The following is a 26,918-nucleotide window of genomic DNA, read 5'->3' as shown; positions in this document are numbered from 1 at the left end:
AGATGCCCAAGGGATAGTAATTCTTTTTTTTTTAAATCACTGCCTAATTACTAGTCCAACTTTATGCCCACTTTGATAGATGTTTGTTGTTATGTATTTTTAGATTTCATCTAAGGGCAAAATCATACACTTTGGCACAGAGAAGAAACTCCCAGGTTCATCTTACCAGCTTTTAAACTTTTCTGTGACTCAGCACATGGTTCCTACAGCCCGTCTCCTGGTATATTACATTGTCACAGGACAGCAGATAACAGAATTAGTATCTGACTCAGTCTGTCTAAATATTGAAGAAAAATGTAGCAACCAGCTTCAGGTGAGCCACAGATACTCTCCCTAGCCTGAGGTCATCCTGAGTAACTGTTTAATTTCACCTTGAGATACTTTTTTTTTTTTTCAATTCATTTTAGATCTATCTGTCTCCAAATAAAGATATATATTCTCCAGGCGAAACTGTATCTCTCACTATGGAAACTCAGTCAGAATCGTGGGTAGCGTTATCATCAGTGAGCCGTGCTATAAATAGCATCCAAGAAAGAAGCAAAAATAACATGGAAAGAGTTAAGTAGAATAAATGCTGTCATTCCTGTCGTTACATGTCGTTACATGTTCTGTGGGTCACTCATGGGAGAAAAATAAAGGAAAAAGATATGGTTGCACCAATGTCTGTCTTCTCAGCTAAATTTAAGGATAGTAATACCAGCAGCTAACATTCATTGAACACTATATGCTGAGTATTATTGTAAGACCTTTTAATTTACTATACCATTGAATATTTACAACAATCCTATGAGCTAAAAACCAACAATAAAGATATTTAAAATGTATTGAGTCCTTATTAGTGGAGTTCCTGTGTTATGAATGAGGAAAACTAAGTCACAGATTAGATTTCTTGTGACCTGAGTAGAATCCCAGCACAGGATATAATCGAGTGAACTTGTTTGATCTGAGTTACCCATTTTGGTTATCCTTGTAGACATATAAAGGATAATTATCCAGTTAACTTACTCTCCAATTTATTTTGTTTTATATGAACACACTTTATTTGGGAATATCTTCAGTTAAATGCTAAAATGCAGTTTTCTCTGGGAATAAACTAAAATGTAATTAGATCCACATTCAGAAACCTTCAGATGCAATCAATTCCAAACTAGCTTCCTTTCAGAGACTGATGACATCATCTTGTTTACTAAACCATTTTTTAAAAATAATGTTATTGACTCTCAGAGAGCAGCACGTGTGTGTAGATACCTTTTAAGCAAATCTATAAAATTAAATTTCTTACTCCAGGGCAGGGATATGAATAAAAATGCTGGGGTTTTGGTGAGTTGAATATATTAAAGTCAATGAAGACGTATGGAGAGGGGAGCAGAAAAACAGGGGGTGGGGGGAGACTATGTGGCTACACATGAACACTGTGGCCATGAATAGTTGTTTTGTCTGCTCCTGCCCCTTCCCCAGCCACTCTCAGGGGCCACTTGGGTCATGGTCACAAACTCTTTAGAGGAGCCAACCCTCGTCATCAAAAATAATTCGTTGGGTATCCCTAACCGATTTTAATGCTCTGCCCTATCTTGGGTAGAGCAACAAAACCTGGGGTCTGATCCCCCTCAAAATTTGGAGCTAGAAAAGGACCATGAGAGGTAGTGAATGTTTTGTTTACTCATTCATTCACTCATACATTTATGCAAAGGATATTTTATTAATTCAATGTACTGTACAAAGCTCTAAGAAGGGAGAATGTAAGCTGTTTCCTAAGAACTTCCATATCAAAGTTATATTGAATGAATTTTGATAGTATATATTCAAGAAGTGAAACCCAGTGAAATGCAGTAGGGTTTGGGAAAACCAGGGAACTAGATTTTAACATTTAATAAGTGAGAGACTTACAACTAACATTATCCCCAATTCAAGAATTCCTCATAATGGCCACTAACTGTTTTTCTTGGGGGGTGGGGAATGATTTCCTTTCTCAACAGATACTGCAATCTTTTGATAAAAGTGGCCAGGACTGTGGAGGAAGTGGTGGCAGGAATAATGCTGAAGTGTTTGACTTAGCAGGACTCACTGTCCTCACCAATGCAAATGGAGATGACTCCCAACAAGATGGTAATTAACTGTTTTCAACCAACTAACCTGAATATTCTTGTTATGAAAATACACCTCTTTTCCTGGACCCATACTAATTCTCCCTCCAAATCCTCCCTGTTCCACTGCGTAATTTTTTTAACTAAAAAAAAAAATTATATTATTGTGGTAAAACTCCGAACATGAGATCTACCCTACTAACAAATTAAGTGAGGTGTTAAATACATTATTGTTGACTATAGGTACAGTGTTGTCCAGCAGATCTCTAGAGCTTATTTGTCTTGCTTAACTGAAACTTTATTCCTTTTGATTAGTGACTCCCTATTGTCTCCTCCCCCAGCACTTGGCAACCACCATTCCACTCTTTGATTCTATGAACTTGGCTATTTTAGATAGCTCATATAAGTGGAACCATGCTGGTTGCCTTTCTGTGACTGGCCAATTTCATTTAGCTTAATATCTTCAAGGTTCATCCATGTTAGTGCATATTGCAGAATTTTCTTCTCTTTTAAGGCTAAATAGTATTACATGTATACATATTCACACATATATGTTGTGTGTGTGTGTGTGTGTGTGTGTATATATATATATATATATAATGTGTGTGTATATATACATACACACAATGGAATACTATACATACACACTCTTTATTCATTCCTCTGTTAATGGACATGTAAGTTGTTTCTATACCTTGGCTTTTGTGAATGGGTGTTACAATGAAGACAGGAGTGCTAGCATCTCTTTGAGATCCTGATTTCAGTTCTTCTTAGATAAGTATCTAGAAGTGGGATTGCTGGATCATATGGTAGTTCTATTTTTATTTTTTGAAGAACTTCTATACTGTTTTTCACTGCCTTACTTTGCATTCCCACCAACAGCGTGTAAGGGTTCAAGTTTCTCCACATTCTTGCCAACATTTATCTTTTTTTTTTTTTTTCATCATACCCAGTTTGACAGATGTGATTTCTCATTGTGGTTTTGATTTGCATTTCTGTGATTAGTAACATTGAATATTTTTTCATATACCTGTTGGCCATTTGTATATCTTCTTTGGAGAAATGTCTATTTGAGTCCTTAACCCACTTTTCAATTGGGTTATTAGGTTTTTTGCTATTGAGTTGTAGGAGTTCTTTATGTATTTTGGAGATTAACCTTTTATCACATATATAGTTTGTAAATATTTTCTTCCCTTTCCTAGGTTGTCTGTTCACTCTGTTAGTTCCTTCCTTTGCTGTGCTTTTTAGCTTGATGCAATTCTACTTGTTTATTGTTTCTGTTGCTGTTCTTTTGTTGTTTTGTTTTTATTTTGTAGTTCCTCAGAAATATTTTTTTTCTTCAAATTTTTATTTAAATTCTAGTTAACATACAGTGCAATACTGGTTTCAGCAGTAGAATCCAGTGATTCATCACTTACATACAACACCCAGTGTTCATCATAACAAGTGCCCTCAATACCCATCACCCATCTAGCCCATCTTCTACCCACCTCCCTCCATCAACCCTGTTTGTTCTCTATTGTTAAAAGCCTGTTATGATTTGTTTCCCTCTCTCTCTTTCTTGCCCCCCTCCCAAATGTTCATCTATTTTGTTTCTTAAATTCCACATATGAGTGAAATCATATGGTGTTTGTCTTCCTCTGACTTATTTCACTTAGCATAATACACTCTAGCTCCTTGCATGTCATTGCAAATGGTGTTGCTGTGCTTTTGATATCATATCCATGAAATCATTGTTATAACCAATGTCATGAAGCTTTTCCCGTATGTTTTCTTCTAGGAATTTGGGGGTTGTAAGTCTTACATTTACATCTGTATTCATTTTGAGTTGATTTTTGTATATGGTATAAAACAAGGGCCCAATTTTATTTTTTTGCATGTGGGCATCCTATTTCCCCAACACCATTTGTTAGAGAACTTCCTTTCTCCATTGTGTACTCTTGGCACTCTTATTGAACATCAGTTGGCCATATATGCATGAATTTGGTTTTGGGCTCTCCTGTTCCATTGGTATGCATGTCTGTCTTTATATTGGGATCATACTGTTTGATTACTGTAGCTTTGTAATATCGCTTGAAATCAGAAAGTGTGATACCTCCAGCTTTATTCTCCTTTCTCAGGATTCATTTGGCTATTCATGGTCTTTTGTGCTTCCATATGAACTATAGAATTGCTTTTTCTGTTTCTATGAAAAAAATGCCATTGGGATTTTGATAGATTGCATCTAATCTGTAGATCATTTTTGGTAGTACAAACATTTTAACAATATTAAGTCTTCTAGTCTGTGAACATGGGATGTCTTTCCACTTGTTTGTGTCTCCTTTCATTTCTTTCATCAGTATTTGTAGCTTTCAGCAAGCACATATTTCACCTCCTTAACTAGGTTTATTCTTAAGGTTTTTATGGAGAGGTACTATTGTAAATTGTTTTCATAATTTCATCTTTGGATAGTTCATTGTTACTGTATAGAAACACCACTGATTATGTAGATTTTTTTTATCCTGCAACTTTACTGAATAAGTTTATTAGTGTAATAGTTTTTTATGCAGTTTTTTTTTCTATATATATAACCATTTTGTCTGCAAACAAGGACAATTTTACTTCTTCCTTTCTGGCTTGAATGCCTTTTTTTTTTTTTTCTTGCCTAATCACTCTGGCTAGAACTTCCAGCAGTATGTTAAATCAAAATGATGGAGAGTAGGAATCATTATCTTGTTCCTGATCTTAAAGGAAATGCTTTTAAGTTTTTTCTTTTTTTTTTTTTTAATGTTTATTTATTTTTGAAAGAGACAGAGACAGAACACGAGTGGGTTAGGGGCAGAGAGAGAAGGAAACACAGAATCCAAAGCAGGCTCCAGGCTCTGAGCTGTCGGCACAGAGCCCGACAAGGGGCTCGAAGTCATGAGCTGTGAGATCATGACCTGAGCCAAAGTCAGACACTCAACCGACTGAGCCACCCAGGCGCCCCCTTTTCAGTTTTTTACCATTTAGTATGATGTTACCTGTGGGCTTTTTATATATGGCCTTTATTATGTTCAGGTACTTTCCTTCTATTCCCAGTTTGTTGAGACTTTTTTATCATGAAAGAATGATGAATTTTGTCAAATGCTTTTTCTGTATCTATTGAGACAATTGTGTAGCTTTTATTTTTTTATTTGTTAATGTGGTGCATCACCATGCATCACATTAATTGATTTTCATATGTTGAACCACCCTTACATCCCAGGTATAAATCCCACTTAGTCATGGTGTTTGAGCCTTTTCCTATGCTGTTGGATTCTATTTGCTAGTATTTTGTTGAGGATTTTTGTACTTATATTCATCAAGGAATTTTATTTTCTTGTTGGTGTCTTTGTCTTTGGTATCATGGTAATTTGGCCTCATTAAATGAGTTTGGAAGTGTCCTTCCTATTTAATTTTGAGAAGAGTTTGAGAAGGATTGGAATTAATTTATCTTTACATGTTTGGTAGAATTCACCAGTAAAGCCATCTGGTCTGGACTTTTGGTTTCAGGGAGGTTTTTGATTATTGACCCAAAATCTGTACTAGTTATAGGGTTTTTTGGTCCTTCTGTTTATTCATGATTTAATCTTGGTAGGTTTTATGTTTCTAGGAATTTATCCATTTAATTTCTTCTGAGTTATCCAGTTTGTTAGTGTGCAACTGTTCATAGTAGTCTCTTATGATCTTTTTTATTTGTGTGGCATTAGTTTTAATGTCTTCTTTTTCATTTCTGATTTTACTTATCTGGGTCTTCTTTTTTTCTTAGTTAGGCTAGCTAAAGGTTTGCCAATTTTGTTTATCTTTTCAAAATACCAAGTCTTAGTTTCATTGATTTTTTTTTAATATTTCATTTATTTCTGCTGTAATCTTTGTTCTTTTCTTTTTTTTTTCCTTTTTTTTTTCTTTTTTTACTGACTTTGGATTTGGCTTGGTCTTTTTCTAGTTCTTTGAGGTGTAACATTAGGTTGTTTATTTGAGATCTGTCTTCTTTCTTAAATTAGGCATTTATTGCTATGAACTTCCCTCTTAGTACTGCTTTTGCTGCATCCTATAAGTTTTGGCATGTTGAATTTTTGTTTTTATTTCTTGAAGTATTATCTAATTTCCTTTTTGATTTCTTCTTTGACCTAATGGTTGTTCAAGAGTATGCTGTTTAATTTGCACATACTTGTGAATTTTCCAGTTTTCCTTCTGTTATTGATTTCTAGTTTCATTCCATTGTGGTCATAAAAGATACTTGGTATAATTTCAGTCTTCTTAAATTTGTTAAAACTTATTTTGTGACCTAACATATGACCTATTCTGGAGAAGGATTGTGTGACTTTGAGATTAATATATATTCTGCTGTTGTTGGTTAGCATGCTCTGTATATGTTTGTTAGGTCTATTTGGTCTATAGTGTTGTTTAAGTCCTCTGTTTCCTTATTGATTTTCTGTCTGGATGTTCTACCCATTATTGAAAGTGTGATACTGAAGTCTCCTCCTATTACTATATTGCTGCCTATTTCTCCCTTCAGTTCTGTCAATATTTGCTTTATATATTTAGGTGTTCTGATGTTAAATGCATATTTAGTTGTTATATATTCCTGTAGATTGACTTTATTTATCGTTATATAATATCCTTCTTTGTCTCTTGTGACAATTTTGACTTAGTCTATTTTGTCTAAGTATAGCTGCCCTTGCTCTCTTTTGATTACCATTTGCATGGGATATCTTTTTCCATCCTTTACTCCCACAACACATTTCTGATAAGCTTATCAGCACTCTGCATGAACCCCCCCCCCCCCACCAGCATCCAAGTCCCTCTAAGAAAGAGAGTCTGTCTTAGGTCAGATTAAACTGCTTCCAGATCTTTTCCTTTCTTGCATTGCTTTAGGGCCCTGTGATCAGACCTCACTTGTCTTTTTGGGGAGCACCTTAGAGGGGGTCTTGTTCTGTCAAACCACTGCCTGGCATGCCTTTCTCCTATCATTTTCCATAAAAGCTCAAGCTTCACCTTTTCTTCCAACCCCATTCCCAAGCTGGCCTTGGAGAATGACCTCTCCCCCTGTGCTAATTTGCTAGGGTTGTCAAAACAAAGTAGTACAGACTGGGTGGGTTAAACAACAGAAACTCTTTCCCCACAGTTTTTAGAGACTAGAAGTTCAAGGTCAAGGTGTCAGTAGGATAGATTTCTTCTAAGCCTTCTCTCCTTGGGTTACACATGGCCACTTTCTCCCTGAGTCCTCACACAGTCTTTCTTCTGTATGTATCTGTGTTCTAATCTCTTCTTATATGGACCCACCCGATATTGGATTAAGGCCCACCCAATGACCTAATTTAACTTTAAATACCTCTTTAAAAACCTCATCTCCAAATATTTTGAGGTACAGTGGGTTAGGACTTTAACATGAATTTGTGGAGGAAAACTGAATTCAGCACCTAATAGTAGTCTGACATTATAATATTAATAGAATGAAATCCCTATTTCATGTCTTTCTTCTTTAATTCTTTTTTAATTTTAATTTTATTTTTTAAATTTATATCAATTAGTTAACATATAGTGCAACAATGATTTCAGGAGTAGATTCCTTAATGCCCCTTACCCATTTAGCCCTTCCCCCCTCCCACAACCCCTCCAGTAACCCTCTGTTTGTTCTCCATATTTAAGTCTCTTATGTTTTGTCCCCCTCCTTGTTTTTATGTTATTTTTGCTTCCCTTCCCTTATGTTCATCTGTTCTGTGTCTTAAAGTCCTCATATGAGTGAAGTCATATGATGTTTGTCTTTCTCTGAGTAACTAATTTTGCTTAGCATAATACCGTCTAGTTCCATCCACATAGTTGCAAATGGCAAGATTTCATTCTTTTTGATTGCCAAGTAATACTCCGTTGTGTGTATATACTGCACCTTCTTTATCCATTCATACATCGATGGACATTTGGGCTCTTTACATACATTGGGTATTGTTGATAGTGCTGCTATAAACATTGGGGTGCATGTGCCCCTTCGAAACAGCATCCCTGTATCCCTTGGATAAATACCTAGTAGTGCAATTGCTGGGTCGTAGGGTAGTTCTATTTTTAATTTTTTGAGGAACCACCATACTGTTTTCCAGAGTGGCTGCACCAGCTTGCATTCCCACCAACAATGCAAAAGAGATCTTCTTTCTCCACATCCTCACCAACATCTGTTGTTGCCTGAGTTGTTAACGTTAGCCATTCTGACAGGTGTAAGGTGGTATCTCATTGTGGTTTTGATTTGTATTTCCCTGATGATGAGTGATGTGGAGCATTTTTTCATGTGTCAGTTGGCCATCTGGATGTCTTCTTTGGAGAAGTGTCTATTCATGTCTTTTGCCCATTTCTTCACTGGATTATTTGTTTTTTGGGTGTTGAGTTTGATAAGTTCTTTATAGATTTTGGATACTAACCCTTTATCTGATATGTAGTTTGCAAATATCTTCTCCCATTCTGTTGTTGCCTTTTAGTTTTGCTGATTGTTTTCTTTGCTGTGCAGAAACTTTTTATTTTGATGAGGTCCCAATAGTTCATTTTTGCTTTTGTTTCCCTTGCCTCTGGAGACATGTTGCGTAAAAAGTTGCTGCGGCCAAGATCAAAGAGGTTTTTGCCTGCTTTCTCCTCAAGGATTTTGATGGCTTCCTTACATTTAGGTCTTTCATCCATTTTGAGTTTATTTTTGTGTATGGTGTAAGAAAGTAGTCTAGGTTCATTCTTCTGCACGTCGCTGTCCAGTTTTCCCAGCACTACTTGCTGAATAGACTGTCTTTATTCCATTGGATATTCTTTCCTGCTTTGTCAAAGACTCGTTGGCCATACGTTTGTGGGTCCATTTCTGGGCTCTCTATTCCATTGATCTGAGTGTCTGTCTTTGTGCCACCATATTTCGTGTCTTTAGATTTTTGTGATATCCAGGATAGGGACAGGATTTTACTGATTTTTGTTGTTTCCTAACTGGGAGACAAAAGGCACTCACTAAACACTCACTAAACAGATGACCAAACACCTTAAAAATGTGTGTATTTGATACTTTCTGTCTTATGTTTGAGCTTCTTGAGGTCATACTTTAGCAAAGAACAAATAATAATAGTGCTACCAAAAAATATGCTTACTCTACTCTTGTACATCTCTGTTTTATGGGTATACAGATCAGAATTGTTGTGGGAAATAGAACAGATCTCTGATAAAATATACACATTCCATTCTGTGAACTGGTAATTTAGATAATCTGATGGAAGCATTTATTCTGAGGTATGTTCTCTCTCTCTCTCTCTGTTTTTTTAACAGGTGGATTGTTGGAGAAAATTCCCAGATCAAGAAGAGAATTAAAAGAGAAAATAGAAAGTCTAGGTACTCCAAAGTTTCATGTTGTTTTCAGAGGTTATGATGAAGTGATCCAGGATCTGCTACATTTTCTCATTCTAGCTAATTGATGTAGACCAGATTAAAAGATCTGTAGGCACACCCAGCTTTTGCTCTTTATAGGAGTGAAGCAAACTGGTTAAATTAACACACATTTACTTCGCAGAGTCTTAACTTAAAAGAAATAGGTCACCACCATAGCCATTCTCTATAGTGATGATAGAGTTGCTTTCTAATTGTCTCATAGATCTTCCTCTCTCTCAGAGTAGCTGGTGCAGCAGTTAAATGTGTAGCTTCCCCCCACATTCTCACAAGTCTAGGTCTGATGAACTTTAGGTTGAAATAATAGCTAATGCTAATTGAGAACTTACTACATGCCAGGCACTGTGGATGCCTCATAATCAGATTTTCTCCTTGAACACTCACACCAATCTCATGCAGTAGGTACTCTTGTTACCTCCATTTTCCAGATGAAATCATCAAGGCCCAGAGAATTTAATAATAAGTAACATGTCCAACATCTTGGGCTAGTGAGTGGCATAGGTCAGATTGACAGCAGAGCCCACTACACTAGTGACTGCTGTGCTCTGCTGGGCACTACTTCTATCCTTTGGATGTTCAGAACCTGTCCGGGTCACTTGGAAGATGCGTGTGAAAGAACTGATTTAAAAAAAATTTTTTTTAAACATTTATTTATTTTTGGGACAGAGAGAGACAGAGCATGAATGGGGGAGGGGCAGAGAGAGAGGGAGACACAGAATCGGAAGCAGGCTCCAGGCTCTGAGCCATCAGCCCAGAGCCTGACACGGGGCTCGAACTCACGGACCGCGAGATCGTGACCTGAGCTGAAGCCAGACGCTCAACCGACTGAGCCACCCAGGCGCCCCTTTTTTTAAATTTTTTTTTAACATTTATTTATTTTTGAGACAGAGAGAACTGATTTTAATATAGCACTTACATTTTAGTTATACTATCAATAATGTCAAGGAGTTACAGATATTGTGCTTTAATAATAACGATGATAATATTGTCATTAGTATATGTCATTAATAATAATGACGATAATATTATTAGTAGAATAATGATGATAATAACATTATTATAAAGCGCCCCCCCATTTCCAGCAGGGATTTGCCACAAAAGCATATTTAGAAGGCATCACATAAAACAATGTTTTTAGAATTAGAGACCAGGTTTGGGTCTCAGCTTACTACTTACAGCTAAGTGATATTTGCCAAGTTAAATGGAGATAATTTCTCTCTGCTCTGCTCTTAGGACAATTGAATGAGATCGTACAGGTAAAGCACTTAGCTTAGGAGGAACTAATGTTTAATGCTTTATTCTTTTTATTTTTTATTGCTTTAAATTTTTTGATGCCTATTTATTTTTAAGTGAGAGAGAGAGAGAGAAAATGAGCAGGGTACAGAGAGGGGGAGACACAGAATCCAAAGTAGGCTCCAGGCTCTGAGCTGTCAGCACACAGCCTGATGCAGGGCTCAAACCCACGAACCGCGAGATCATGATCTGAGCCAAAGTCAGATACTTAACCAAATGAGCCACCCAGGTGCCCCAGTGCTTTATTCTTTTTAAAGCTCTTTCTCACCAAAGCCACACTCTGACCTAGGCTAGGCAGAAACTATAATCATTTAATGATGGCAAAATGAGTTTCTGAAAACTGAACTGTGTTGCAAAGTCCAGATGACTGGAAGAGGTGGGGCAGCCACAAGTGTCAGAGCTTCTATTCTGTGGCCCAGTGGCCTTTTCACTACATGATGCTGCCTCTTAGCTCCAGACCCGGCTCTGCCTCTTAGCAGCTACACCCACTGGGACAAGTCTCTTCCCCTATCTGTTCTATTATTTCTTCCTTTCTAAATGACAGAGAAGACATGACCAAGTCTAAGGTCCCTTTCAGAGGTTTTTGAGAAAACAGGAGGGCAACCTCAGTGAAAGTTCTTACTCTTCTATTCACTCACTCAGACTTTGTGCTGGCTGGCTTGACCTTCTTGGCCAAGTGCGTGTCCAGGGGAGAGTGACTGTACAAGGGCTTTGAAACCATATCCTGTGAAAACATGGTCCAAATAAAAAAGCCTCAGGGATGTTTACTGGAGAAAGGGTGAGATTTAGGTAGTCATGATGACTGTCTTCAAATATTCAAGGAAGTGGTGGTTATGTGACTTTTGCTGCACAAGAGGATTAATTCCATGAGTACCTATAAAGAAATAGGAGTGAGAGTTTCATTTAGAAGATGTCAGGAAGAGTTTTTCAGCAATTAGAGCTCTCTGAAATGGAACAGGTTGCCTGGAGAGGAAGCAGCTTCCCATTCTGATAGCTGTTCCAGCAGGGGCTGGTTGACCATTGGTGCTGGAGGGGGTGGAGCCGGGGGTACCAGGGAGGAAGATGAACCAGAGCCTGTAAGTCTAGCCCCAAGATTTTGAATCTGTACTTGACTAAGAGCAGTTGTATTATCTCAGCATCCACGTTCAAACACCCATTGATCCAGAAGTGCTGTTACGACGGAGCCTTTAAAAGCGAGGAGAGCTGTGAGCAGAGAGCTGCAAAGATTACCCTTGGCCCACGTTGTTCCAGAGCTTTCTCTCAGTGCTGTGAGCTGGCAAATCAACTGCGGGAGGAGTCGTCTTACATCCATGTAATGATTGGAAGGGATGGTATGTGTAAGCGCTCCTGTTTTGTGTGCAGTACAGTAAGAGGGTGCCAAGCAGAGTCTGTGCTGCCATTGGAAGAAGTACTTCCAAATTTGGCTTAATGTGGAAAAGATGAAGTATGAACTCCTGCCAATTTGGCTTGAAAAAAACAGAGTGGTCAGTGGCAATAATACTAGTTTGGATACCACTAGTCCCACTAGTCCCACTAGTCCCACTGACCAGCTTTCTCACTAACTCAGTGTGTAGCGTTTGCAGGTCGTTATTTATCCTCTAAGAGCTAGTTTGTGAAATGGAAATATTTGACTGATTCTGTGATACTCATTTTGTACACACATCATTGACCACACATGATGCTTAAAATCTTGCAAAAAGACAATAGTAGACTTTGAAGAATCAAAATATCATTATTGATTCTGCCACAAAGCATAACCAATAAGAAATTTTAGAAGTAGAAGAAATCCCAGTAAGTATATACAGAAAAGAGTTTCCTTTACTTCAATTTCAAATGGTTTCGTGGAAAATCTGATGAGTACAACTTATTAAAATTTTGTTTAATTTTAATAACCTTTTCCACCTATTTTCCTTGGTTTCATCTGAATTCTACTTAACTGCCCTACTGTGCAGATCATGCAAGTTAAGGCATGATCATAATTAAGAAAAATATTGCAATGTTTGTTTAATCTGGTGCTTTAAAAAGTCAGTAACTTTTAAATTATTTATTTTTAGTTTTTTTCCAATTTTATTGAGATATAATGGGCATATAACATTGTGTAAGTTTAAGGTATACAACGTAATCATTTGGATTATGTATATATTGTGAAATGTTTACCACAGTAAGTTCAGTTAACATCTACTACCTCTCATACTTACAATTTTTTTCCTTGTTAAATAACTTTTTTTAAAAAAAGGATTTAATAACTTCCTTGTGCCTTTCCATGAACTTATAAAAGTGTATAAACAAGTAAGCTCTGAAAAATATTTTAAAATATAAAATTTATCTTAAATCTTCAATAATAGTGATATTGCTGGGAAATCTTTCTAAACTTATGAATGCATATGATTGAAATATTTTTGTTAGTTAAAAAATATATGAAAGTAATATAACCTATAGGCTTAAAAAAGCCAAATAATAAAATTTACAGGAAAATCAACAAAATATTTAAGAATAAACATTAAAAGAACCTCTGTCAGTGGACTGTTTTCCTTATGCTCTGCCTTGTGTTCCCATGACTTATTCATTGCCTGTCTGGAGAGGCCTGTACCTCCCTCTCCCCTTCACCCATTTTTTCTAACTCCTTACTTCCTTTCCCTCTGGCAACCATCAGTTTGTTCTCTGTGTTTATAGGTCTGATCCTGCTTTTTGTTTGCTTACTGTTTTGTTTTTGTTTTGTTTAGATTTCATTTATGAGTGGAATCATATGATATTTGTCCTTCTTAGCCTAATTTATTTTACTTAGCATAATGCCTTCCATGTTAATTCATGTCCTCTTTTCTTCTCAAACTTGCCAGAGCTTTCTCTATTATATTGATCTTTTTAAAGAAACAATTTTTTAGTTTTGTTGATTACGTCTATAATTGTTTTCTGTTTTATACGGTCCATTAATCTCTACCTTCTACTTTTTTTTTGTTTTATTGTTCTTTTTCTAACTTTGTAAGTTAACTACATTTATTTTTCATATGAATTATTGATTCAGGTGTCTCCTTGTATTTTTTAGTTTTTGCTGTATGTACTTCAAAGCTGTGTTCTTAAGTACATAGTTTATGCCTACCTCTTCTTTTTAGCAAAATGTAACTCTATCCACATAAAATATTTTTTTACCCCATTTAAATTGTTCTGAATTCTGTTTTATCAGAAGTTATTATTTAACTACTAGCTTATCTTTTGTCAGTATTTGGCCTGTATATGGTTTTCTATCCCTTTATTTTAAACTTTTCTCTATCACTTGGTGCTGTTGTATAGCTTTTAAATCTGTTTCTAGATAAGTTTTCTTTTCTTAACCTGTTTTGAGAATGTCTAACTTTTAATGAGATGTTTTAAGCCCACTCAAGGTTGTTGAGTTTATACTTATTCATGTTCTCTTATATTTTCTATTGAATATGCTTCCTTATTGTTTCTTTATATCCTTTCTTGTCTTTTGTTGATTTGCTTTGGCACATCCTTCTTTACCCTTTTATTAAAAATTTGCACTAGTTTTCATTACAAAAACAATACAGTAATAGAAGAGTGTGAAGTACAAGGTAAAAATTCCTGACCCCTGTACTACCTGCTTTCTAAGACATTGCCATTGTTTAAAATTTTTTATCTTTCCAGAAATTTTCTCTGCCTATGTAAATATTTATGTCTACACCTGTAGCTGTATCTCTGTATAACATTTTGTTTTATACCTATGGGAGGTTACTATTCTGTATTTTGCTTTTTGCATGTAATGCATATTAGACACCTTAAATCGAGGATTTTATTTTCCTATTTTGATATTACAAAAATTAAATGTTTGATCAAATTCATTAAAATATTTAATTTAAAGTTAGCCATCATGCTTTAACATGTAACTCTATTGTATGTTATGTTTACCCTGTGTTTTCATATTTTTAATTTAGATGCACCAAGCAGGTACCCGATAATGTTTGAAAGAAGCACTTTTTCAGAAAACAGGTTATGGGAAGTACATCATGTCTCTAAAAGGTATTCTAAGATTTTATTGTCTTTTCCTTAGGAATTTTAAAAAATATTCAAATATGATATATAAGTGGTCTGTCAATCTTCAGAGGGTTTCTTTGATTATTAAAGATAGCACTGACATTTGATCAAGGTTAATTTGGTTGGCTCTTGGGCTGGTTTTTCCCTCAGTAGCAGGGTTAACTGAGCACTGATCTTTGTAGAAGAATGCCATTTCACTTACCTTGAACTTATACTGAGCATGTAGTTTGGGGTGATATCTGGGCATTATACTTCTGTGTAGTTGTTTCAGTACTTCTAAACAGACTCTGGTGTGTAACAAACACACCAACAATGTATATCATCCATTTAGGTATGTATTTCCAATGCTATTTATCTACATAACAAATAAGAGAAGGCAATATTTTCCTTGTATTATAAACACACGCTGTAAATAACCGATTATCCATAAGGTTTGAGAAATGATCAGTTTTTCTTCAGTTATCATGACTTGCCTGATGTCCAACAGCCTCCTTTACTCTCCCTGATTCCAGCTCTATCCACTTCTCTGATTCACTCTCTAAGCACAGCCACCCATGTGATTATGTTAAAATCCAAATCTGATCATGCCATTTCCCCACCTAAAACCATTTCTCCATGACCCATCAGGCAAAATCAATGTAGATTAAGACCCTCTCATCCACTGCTCTTGCCAATGGCTCCAGCCCATCTCCCAGCAGCCCTTGCCACTATCCTTTATTGTGCCCTCTGTGCTCCAGCAGTACTTGGTCTGTGCAGTTTTCTTACCTTTTCCTGGAAATCCTCTTTCTTAACCCTCCACTCCTAACAAAAGGCATTTCACATTTGACAACCAACTCAGACACTGGGTTCACCAGAAAGTGGCCCCCGAAGAATTAAATACTTACCTCTCTGCGTTCTTACTGTAGTTTGTACATGCTTGTATTGAAGCCCTTATTACCTCTGTGATCATGTATTTGTTTACATATTTCTCTCCTCTTCTAGAATAAGTTATTTGAGGCAGACAGCTTGTTACTTATCCCTGTATTTAGTCTTAGGACTGTGCCATGCACGTGATAGGCACTTAGGAAATGTACTGTTTAGACTAAATGGACTTTGATATTCTGAAAATTCCTTTTTGTTTCAATTGTTTTTGATTACTCTACTTTCCTTAAAAGTAGAGTTCACTGAAAATAATATAATTTTAATTTGATAACTTATCACAGCCCTTTCAGTTTATAAAAGTAGGGCAATGAAAACAAAACATGGGAGTATGTTGAACCATGTCTTAATCCATCTGGGCTGCTATAACAGAAAACCACTGACTGGGTGGCTTATAAACAAGACATTTATTTCTCATAGTTATGGAGGCTGAGAAGTCCAAGATCAAGGCACTGGCAGATTTAATGTTCAGTGAGAGCCCACTTTCTGGTTCACGGATAGCCATGACAGAAGGAATGAGGGAATTCCCCAGGACCTCTTCTGTAAGGACACTAATTCAGTTCATGAGGGCTCCACCCTCACGACCTGAACACTTCCCAAAGATCTCCCGTCTAAATGCCATCACACTGGGGATTATATTTCAACGTATGAATTTAGGGGGGGGATGCAAACATTCAATCTATGCCAAACCATATGTATATGCCTGTAACCAAACATTCTTGACCCACACAGCAATTTCATATATTTCAACTTAATTGGTGTATAGGCAATTATCCTGAGAATGTAGGAGTCCCTTGTTGTCCTTTGTTCTTTTCTTGACTTTCTCCCCACCTATGGTCACTGATTTAACTTTGTTTTCTTGTGATTTGCTTCAAGAGCCCATATGTGAAAACTGTAAACATTTCTGATTAATAGACCATGTTAAATTGGTTCCAGGTTAACTAAGGCTCACCTGTGTGTGATAGCTGTGAAATATTTTATTTTCTAGGCATCAGATAGAGTTGACGCTACCTGATTCTCTAACTACCTGGGAAATTCAAGGTGTTGGCATCTCAAATCAAGGTAAACAGCTAGTATGATATACTGAATTAAGGAGCAGTTTATTCATTGCAATATGTTTATCATTTTATTGACAGTTTATCCAGAACTTTGGCGATAGCATATTTTAGACTCTCATTGTAAGCTCGTATGAAAAAGATTTATCTATACGTTTTTGAACATATTTTGTTCATTTAATGTTTTTGTAAGCCATCATTATATGAGCCACAGTTTCAAGTTCCTACTTTCCTAAAACTGTTATGATTTGCTGGGAGGTTGAGGTGGAGGATAAAAACAGGACTCATTACTGAGTTTTCCCTCAAACTATGGGTTAACAGTGCAAATCAATATCATTTGTAAATTATTTTTAAGGATATTTATTTGAAGGGTGCCTGGGTGGCTCAGTTGGTTGAGCATCTGACTCTTGATTTCAGCTCAGGTCGTGATTCCAGGGTTGTGAGATCAAGCCCCACATCAGGCTCTGCCTGACTGTGGAGCCTACCTGGGATTTTTTTTTCTCTCTCTCTCCCTTTTCCCAGCTCACACACCCCCATTTGTGCACACCTTCTCTCTCTCTCAAATTAAAAAAAAATGTTATTTCATTTTTTATAATTCAATATTTCACCCATTAAATGGTTTCCATAATGTATTAATGTCTTTGGCTACACTGAAAAATAGGATGGAGACAGACTGCTAAAAAACAAAACAAAACAAAACAAAACTATGCAATTTTGTAACCAGAGTGCTAACAACAACAACAAAAGAACAATAGTCTGATAAAGTTCCAAAGATATTAAATTCTAACAGAAAATGTTATAGTACATACAGTACTTAATCTTTAAAAAGAACACAAGTAAAGGTAGCTAAACAGAAGGTTGTGTGAGGGACGGCTGTGGTGGCTGAGTTATGGAGAAATGTGTAGACGTCTGGGGAAGCTGATGGCCAAATGGAGCCAAGATGAAAATATGTGGGGCAAGTGGACGTTGTGTCATAGTACTCGGTTCCTCGTTTGCTGGCTGCTTTCAGCTGAGTAATGTACTTGTGTTCAGCTCCTATTACATGGTGGCCAAAAATATTGAAGTGTTAGGGGGAAAAGTGCACATGAATCACCAGGATGCATTGCCATCATTCCCTGACTTAGCAGTCATTGCAAGCTAAGAACATTCAGGCCTATACCTGGAGCTGAACAGACTGTGCCTAAAAAAATGTTGTGCGTGTGTACTTAATATTTTTATCCAGTGCCTTAAGGAAATGATTCTCAGGCTAATGGAAGTTACTAATGTTTTGTTGCGGTGGTGGTGGCTGAAGTTCACAAACTAATGGTGCAAATGTGAACACTGAGTGGATATTTGATGATACTAAAAACTCTCATTGTTTTTGACAGTGAGGTTAAAAAAACGGAAGTTATTGTCTTTGAGAGATATATGCTGAAATACTGACAGAGAAAATAACGTGATACTGAGATTTGCTTCAAGATATTTCAGGAAGTTCAGGAGAGATGGGTACAGAGGAAACAAAACTGGCCATGAGTTGATAAGAATCACTGACCTGGGTAGTGGGAACGTGGAGGTTCATTATGCCATTCTTTCTACTGTTTATATAAGTTTGATTTTTCCTATAACCAAAAGGGTACTTTTTTAACTTTACAAATAATCATAATAAGGCCTCTTTGTTTATGGCCATTATTTGAATGTTGAAGACAAAGGCCTGCCCGCCAGATAGCCCCGTGGCTCACTCTGCCACAGGTTCCGGGCTTCCCCTGACCAACCTGTGTACCAGACCTTATCTTCTTTATATGTGTCACTGCCTGATAGTTTATCACATATTGTTTATGTCTTCGTGACTAGAGGGAAGATTTTGCCTGTCTTGTTCACTGTTGTATCTGCGTTAGCTAGAACAGTGGCCCATGGTGGTAGACTAAGTATTAATTGATTCGAGAAATAAGCATCGCTAAGTAGAACTTTCAAGAAGAAGAGAGAAATATAGGGGGGAAAAAAGGAAACTCAATATCATCTTTTTCTCTTCCTCCAAGTAAAATACAAGAATTTTGGAGAAGAAGAAGTACCCTGGGGGCCCCCTAATGTGCTTCTGTGCGCTGTCACCCCTCACAGGTCTGTGTGTTGCTGATGTGCTGCAGCTCCAGGTGCACAAAGACAGTTTCCTGGTCGGAGACAACAATGTGGCAATCGTCAATTAAGAGGGACAGTTTTTCACACTAAAGTTCCTAAGTAAGTAGGTAAATATGTGGCACCAGAGTCAAGGGCTGAGAAATCTGATGGTAAATCCACTACACACAATTCACTTTAATGTGGCACGAACACTGCCCTTAATGCAAAAGGATCTGACATCAGGGAGGATTGGGGTGAGGGGGAAGGAGTGAGAGACTCTCAAGTTGTATATAATTAACGTATCACCAGAGAAAAGGAATGGAAGTTTAGGTGAGAATAAGGTCATATTTTTGTTGGGAATGGTGGGAGTTGAGGGAAGACTTCCTTAAATTAATCCACAGAAACACAAGACTGGTGGTTGCCAGTGGTGGGGTTGGGGGCTGCAAGAGATGTGGAGTAACTGCCTGATGGGTAAGGGTTTTTTGTTTTTTGTTTTGTTTTGTGTTTTTGAGCAATGAAAATATTTTGGAATTAGATAAAGGTAGTAATTGCATAATATTGTGAATGTACTGAATACCACTGAATTGTTCACTTAAAAATGGTTAATTTTATGTTATATGAATTTCACCTCAAAACAAAGAAAAGTCTTCTTGTACTAGCTAATGTTGGGGAGGGCAGTGGAAGTCCCCTCCTCTGTAAAAGTAGGAGGATTGGCAGATAAAATCATCTCTGTCCCACCCCCACATCACTGTGGACATTTGGGATGGATCTCAGAGAATGGGTAGGATTTTCACAAGTAGAAATAACGACTGGAGTATTTTATGATGATAAAACAGCATACATATGGAAAGGGGAAACCATGGACAGTTTATTGCGGCCAGACCCTAGTAGGCTTGGAGGTAAACATTCTTTTGCACTTCTAAATTATTCCCAGAAGCAGACTAAAGGACCCTTCCCAGTCTTACAGTGAGTTGATGGCAGACCTAAACCTAGAACTTTGGTCTTTTGACTTTTAGGCTTGTGTTCTTTTCACTATAGAAAATAATTGATTCCATATGCTTTAGATCAACAAATTGGTCTTAAATAAATTGTACTAAGAGTTGCAGTATATTTAAAAATGAATATGTAATCCAAGAATTAAAACCCCAAATCTCAGTCTGGAATGACCATATAGTTAACACCAGTTTGTCTTTCAGAGTTCCAGTGAGAGCCATTTTCTTGGGGAACCTTCTATTAGCCCCAAGCCCTGATAGAACTGTTACTTTCCTTTCTATTTATCTCAAGTCTATCATTACACTCATAAGCATGCTTATATAGCTAATGTCTGTCTCTCCTACTAATCCGACCTAACATTTACTGAGGACTTAATCAAGGTCAGATCCATCCTAAGCTTTTTGCAAGAATTCATTTACCTAATTTTCACCATAACCCTATGAAGTAGATATTTCATTTGTTCTCCCTTTACGGATAGAGAAACTGAGGCACACAGCGATTAATTTGTGCAAGTCAAACAGTGAGTAGCAGAACCAGGACCCAACCCCAGCAGACTCATTCACGAGTCCACTCACTGAAGCTCCCTGAGAGCAGCAGCAACTGTCTCTGTGATTGCATCCTCGGCACTTGACTGCCCAGAGCGTGTGCACGACTGTCAAACAAACGCATGGTCTCAATGCGAGCTCAGGAATGGCTCATACTTGGCTGTGTAGCCTGAGCAAGTCACCTGGCTTCTCTGAACTCAACATTTATCCTAACCACCATGTTTAGAGATGTAAAGCCCAAATGAGATCATGGATGTGAAACACCTTGGACAAGAATGAATGTTTAAATAAATACAAATGTACAGGATGACATAGTAAGGATGCTTCATAAATTATATTCTTCTAAATACTTTAATTATTTGAGAGAATCATAGATTTGGATTCACTTTTGTTCGAAAAGCATTTGAAGAAAAGTTCAGATAGAAGTCTTTTTCAGTGGCACGATTTGCCTCAATGAGACGCATTATTTGGTAACAATTCTCACTGGCTTGAGTAACCTGCCAGCAATGACAGCTAATTGCCTTTTGGACAGAGGCTTCACATAGATCTTAACTTCTTCCTTCATATATTGGAATAGGCTCAGTTTCATTTCCTTCAGAGTTCAGCATTCACAAGATTTATGTGTATTATTTATGCTTTTAATTAAGGCCTCAAGTAGAATAAAAGCACACTTAACCTTACTTGGGAATTGATTTCCATTTTAAAAACAGTAATGGGGTCACTCACTTTTGATTGGCTGTCCTAATTATAAACCCACTAAATAAATGGTTACCTAAAAAAAGAAAGAGGTTATTAAACGGATGAATCAAAAGCAGTGAACTGCTCTTATTTATGGCGCCCACTTTTATTTCTAATTTATTTCTAATGCTTTTATTAGAAGTGAGGGCCCTGGAGCAAGCCCTGTAGTAGAGATCCAAACCTAGACATCAACCCCAAATTCTGGCACCATAACTAAACCTTCAGGTTTGTACTCAGCTCCTTGACTCCTTTGAAATACTATGGCAACTTGAAGTTATGGATTTCAAGTCATTCCATATTAAAGCAAGTAAAAAGAGGGAATCTCTCAGAGACAAATTCATTGCCAGTGTTCATTCAGCCCACAGTTACTAGCATTGACCCAGGTGGCGGGCACTGAGATGGCAATAAGAAGTGACTGCTGAAGCAGCAAAACAGAAAAACTCCGAAACACCACCTACCACTGTTGTCAATATAGAAATTTCCTTTTTTCTGCAACTGAGATAATTTTGTAATAACAAGGTATGCTTGACCAAACTTGACCTGATACCCTGATTTGTACTGTTTGGCCCCGGGTCCTTGCCCTTGCCTTGAGTATCTTCGTGGTGGTTTGCTCATCTCTGGCTACTGATGGCCAGAGAAAAGATCTCCTTAGTTGAGTACATTCCTGGCAGAAAAATTCACCTTCCCCCCCCGCCCTAAGCTCAAGGTCTTAAAATGAAATATTTAAATATATTTATGAATTCTGCCTTTCATTACAAAAGAATACTCTGTATTGCCAAAAATAATAATCTTTGGGAGTTCTGCTAGAATTCAGCATCATGTTTTGATATTCAGGAATATGGAACGCAAAAGATGAAAACACTTGTGTCAGCGAGTGCTAACTAACCTGGAATTCATTCTTTCTTTCCTCCTTATTATCAAAACCTGAATTTTAGCTGGCCTTCATTTCCCTTGAAGTTGGGCACAGCCTATTCCCAAGTCTCTTCATGAAATGTGTGTTTGGGACTTTGGAGAAGGCTGCTCAAAGCAAGTGGATTCAACAGGGAGGGGTCTCTTTTCTGCCTTCCTTTTTGCAGCCCTCATCCTACAAACAATGGCTGGAGTTCCAGCAGCCAACATGGACCATGAGGTAACACTGAAGATGGAAGCTAGTTGATAGCATGGTGGAACAAAAAAATAACGGCCCCTGCCTCTGAGGACATATGGAAATGCCATTGCAGCCTTGGACTTCTTTTATGTGAGAAAGAAATAAACATATATCTCATTTGGGCAACAGTGATTTTGATTGTGTGTTATATACAGCAGAACCTAATTCTAATTATTATAAACTCATTTTCTTTCTCTGGCCCTGTGTAGCTCCCCTGTCATAACGCTCATCACAGTTTGGTTTAACTGTTCATTTGATGATCTGTCTTCAACACTAGACCCCAAGTTCCTTGAACATCCTGTCTAGTTCCCCATTGCTGCCCCAACCACTGTCTGGTACATTTTAGGTGCCCAGTGAACATTTGTTGAATGGTTGACTGCAGGCACACCTAAATCTCAATTCTCTCTTCTCTCTTTCTCTTCTCCATCCTTTATAGATTATTCCTGCTATCAGACTTCTCCATCTGATTAAGCCATCATTCATCTCTCTCCATCCCTAATGACAGCCCAGCCATCTCTCTATCTCATCCCAGCCTCTCGCCACCCCCTGCAACATTCCCATCCCTGTCCACCACATCCTTCATTCCTAAGCCAGGGATACCTGGGATGCACTCCACCAATTTCACAAGGGTGAAGGACATTATTCTTAAAAGGGAGAGCTAGGATGCTAATACAGGCCTTCTCGCCAAGTGCACTTGAAGCTACATCCCATGTGGCACCCGGGGCTGGGGTTCCAAGGACCCTTGGGGAATTCTGAGAGACAATTCCAAGCCCAAACCATGGTCTTAGCAGTTCTCAAGGTGCCCCTTACCCATGGCCTGTGCCAGGGCTTGGTGCACAGGATCCCCCCCTTATGTGGCAGAATTAGCCCTCCCTCTTTCCCAGATCCCTATGGTCTCAGCCCCAGGTTCTGTCCCACAGTAGCTGGCATAGTAGCTGCTCAGATGAGGAAACCTGTCCAAGCAAGTGAAGAGGCCACCAGAGATGTCCACACTGAACTGCCTTTCTTGCTCCCCTAACAGAGTAGGGAAAAGCTTTTAAGAGGCCCTACCCTCACCCCAGCCAGATCACATCCATCATCCCCCAAGATCTTATTTTCTTAAGGGAAAAGTGCAGAACTCCCAGAAGTGAATCTATGTGGTCTAGAGGCAAGATGTTATTAAATGCTGAGTACATGTGGTATAGGATTTGGCATCTACTTCTCCTTGCTCATATTATATATGCCTCAATTCTGATCTTTGAATGTCTGCCTCCTCTCTGGTCTTTCTTTTTTCTTTGCAGCTTAAAAAAATTATAGTAAAATATATATAACATAATATTATTTTAACCACTCATAAGTATACAACCCAGTGGCATTAAATACATTCACAATGTTGTGTACCCTTCAATATCATTTATACCCCAAACCTTTTCATGATTTGTAACAAAAACTCTGTGCCCATTAAATGATGACTCCCCCTCCTGGTCTGTTTCTTGATCAGGGACCCTGCCTCCATCGTGGCCATCCCCTGACCTCAGCCGTGTAGTTAGGTAGGTCCTACCTATTTGCCAGTAGTCCATCTTAATGTGATTTTCTGCCTGGCCTCTTGAGGAACACATCCCAACATGACCTACCTGTTAAGATATCACTTTCTTAGACCCCTGATACTGGCTGCCTCTCTTTTACCTCGTTTTGAAAGTGCCCTGTAGATGCTGGCTGCCGAAAGGAATGCTTTCTAAGCATTCTACAAGCTAGGACACTGTCTGTTCCACCCTTGTGGGAGCTGGCTTGCCTCCAGGTCATATCTCCTAGCTCATGCCAGTCTGTACGTCTGCCTAAAGTAACTGAGCTATTGTGTCCTTTTGACAACCATCTTCCCAAACACTTCTCCCTCCTTATCATTCTCCTCCCAGATTGCAATCCCTTTGCTACTTGCCCTGTGTTATTTGAAGAGACTCCATGTGATGTTAAGAGACTTTGGAGTCATATATGGCTCTGCTCCTGGCTTCGCTACTCCAGAGCTGGCTTCGTGGACATGCAGCTTGTGCAGTCACAGAGGGCCCAGCACTCAGAAGGGCCCACACTTCTGAATTTATTAATAGTTATATCTTTGAACCTGTGTCTTATAAGTGTGATGGGGAAATGGAGCATGTAGGTGAACAGAGGAGATATGTGCAAACACATGTGCCCACCGTTCCTTTTCACCCCATTCACATAGAGCATTCACGATACCCCATGAACACAGAATACCAGTGGACCCACAATGCAGTTTAGGGAGACTCAAAGTGAATACAAAGTAAGCATGTCATGTCTATGACTCAACAAGCAGGGTGCTGACAGCCTTTAGAGGCCATATATTCCTTTGGAGCCAGAACTTGGTTTGAATGCAAAAACAAACAAACAACAACCACAATGGCATTCTAAGAAACACAAATGACAGAGGAAACTCATCATATTCTTTCTTGTTCATGTTATTAGCCAATGACTTGAACTAAATATGATGACACAGAAGGAAGGGGAAATGCAGGATAACCCATAGCTCCTTTTCCATTCAGGCTTTTCTTACTCTTCAGTAAGCAAAGGTAGAGAGTGTTGGTAGAATACACACATGTCAAAAAGTAAAATAACAATTGAGTTTGTTTTGCACTGCATTTCCAATGTTCTGATAAGAACAAAGTATACATGCATGTATGAGATCTGAAAAACAAACTGCGTGGTCTTGGTGATTCTACATATGAATTAAGTGCCCTTGTATTAGCATTTAAAACTAGCATCGCACTAAATGAAGATGAATGGTAAAATTCACGCCATTAATTTAAACCTTTGATTTTCCTTGACTTAGAATGACATTAAAAATAGCAAGTAAAAAACACCATTGCAAGTTGAGGAAAAGACCACAGAAGAAATGAAAAGGTTTTTATGTTTTAATACCACACCTTTTCTTAGTTTTTGAATAAGCAGGTCTACATTTTCATCTTACACTGGGACCCTCAAATTGTACAGGTGGCCTTGGCTACTTCTTTCTGTGTGATTCTAGGCTCCCTTCCTTCCTTTGAGCCCTTTCTGATCATCAGGGTCTTTGTGTGTAAAATGAGAACAATGCCAAATCATGCCAACCAACATCAAGTGGCCTCTGCTGCTGAGCAATCATTTTATTCATTCCTTATTTTCTTTCTAAATAACTTCCATGAAGATATCTGTGCAGCAGTCTGGTGAGGGGGAGTCCATGGATAAATGGAGGAAAAGAAAATTCTAAAAAGGGAGCAGACTAAGCCTTTGAGAGGTTTAGCAGTGATTTTTGTAGAAAAATCCATTGAAAAGTTCTGTGATATTTGGCTTTTTTTTTTGTCCAATTAATGGAGACTTCTTCATGTTTGCAGGCAGAAAGAAAGAAGTTGATAAAGCAGGAGAGATAAGATGCTTAAAAAAATAATCATAAGAAGTCCTTACATGTTTGTATGATTTCCAATGCTCAGGGATATCACATTTCAGCATTCCTATAAGAAGGCAAAGTAGGCATTGCTCTCTCCAGGAACTGAAGAAACTAGTTCTCAGAAGGGACGAGAAAAGGGAAGTCTGAGTCTACCTTGGAGAAAGTGTTATGTGTTAGCACTGGCCATCAGCACAGCACAAATTACTCCAGTCTGCTTTGGGATGCGGTTAAGTTACTACCAGCAGGTGGCGCTTTCAAGGAGCTGTCTGAACCTGCTGCTCTTTAAGAACTTAAAGCATGCTTGGAAATTTTTATTTTTTAATTTTTATTTATTTTTGAGACAGAGACAGAGCACAAACGGGGTAGGGTCAGAGAGAGAGGGAGACACAGAATCCAAAGCAGGCTCCAGGCTGTCAGCACAGAGCCCGATGCGGGGCTCGAACTCACAGACCCCGAGATCATGACCTGAGCCGAAGTTGAAGGCTTAACCGACTGAGCCACCTAGGCACCCCAAGAGTATGCTTGGGAATTATTGACTGGTAAGCAAGTGCCCATTAGTGGTGGTACTGAGCACAAGGAGCTTTCCCCAGCATTATATCTTTAGAGAAACAGCTATTCTAGTGTACAAGTTTAGTGTTGCTAGGTAATGGCAGGGATTCAGGGATGCCTTAGCTGCGTCATTTTGACTTGGGTTCTCTCAAGGACCTAAATACAAGATCATCCATCCTTGGATTTGGATCGCCGTGTTCCCTAGGGTGTGGCTTACCTGGTTGTTCTCTGGCTGTGCCTACCTCTAGCCTTGTCAGGTCATCTCCCCAGTCTACCATCTGCCTGGTTGTCTGATCAGCTAGTCTTACCTCAGCACCCCGTGAGGAAGAAAGAACCGGACAGAAGTCAGATTAGTCCTTCACTTAATGTCATACCTATTCCCATGTAGTACCTTTGAGCCTCTGTCTAGAATTTACAATGGTGTGTAAATAAAAATCAGAATGTGTGGATTAGGCTGTATAAAGTATTATAGAGTTTATAAAATGGAGAATCAATTACAAATAGCTGGAGGAGGGGTCAAAGAGAAGCTAAGACTGCAGCCTGGTTTGGTATGTCTCTCTTCTTTTTCCTACTGACCCTACCACAATCAAATCCCCATCTCTGCTAGTTATTAGATGTGTTCCCTGAGGCAAACCACTATATTTTTCTGAGCCTCAGTTTCTT

The 26,918-nt window shown here is 38.1% G+C and overlaps 1 protein-coding gene across 1 annotated transcript in view; it reads left to right on the top strand.

Moving 5' to 3' along the window:
• Nucleotides 1-22,420, top strand: part of LOC102902597 (complement C5-like) — a 41,472-nt gene extending 19,052 nt beyond the window's left edge. Inside the window, exons 13-21 of the mRNA XM_019816453.2 lie at nt 104-313; nt 408-557; nt 1,977-2,106; nt 9,372-9,434; nt 11,918-12,112; nt 14,708-14,792; nt 16,714-16,787; nt 18,875-18,991; nt 22,224-22,420. Coding sequence (XP_019672012.1) covers nt 104-313; nt 408-557; nt 1,977-2,106; nt 9,372-9,434; nt 11,918-12,112; nt 14,708-14,792; nt 16,714-16,787; nt 18,875-18,960 — 993 coding nt within the window. The 3' untranslated portion in view covers nt 18,961-18,991; nt 22,224-22,420. The remainder of the gene's footprint in view (nt 1-103; nt 314-407; nt 558-1,976; nt 2,107-9,371; nt 9,435-11,917; nt 12,113-14,707; nt 14,793-16,713; nt 16,788-18,874; nt 18,992-22,223) is intronic.
• Nucleotides 22,421-26,918: the final 4,498 nt, after the last annotated feature.

This window comes from Felis catus, chromosome D4 (genome assembly GCF_018350175.1).
Source record: "Felis catus isolate Fca126 chromosome D4, F.catus_Fca126_mat1.0, whole genome shotgun sequence".
Classification (NCBI taxonomy): Eukaryota; Metazoa; Chordata; class Mammalia; order Carnivora; family Felidae; genus Felis; species Felis catus.
This window is presented reverse-complemented; position numbering and strand designations above follow the sequence as displayed.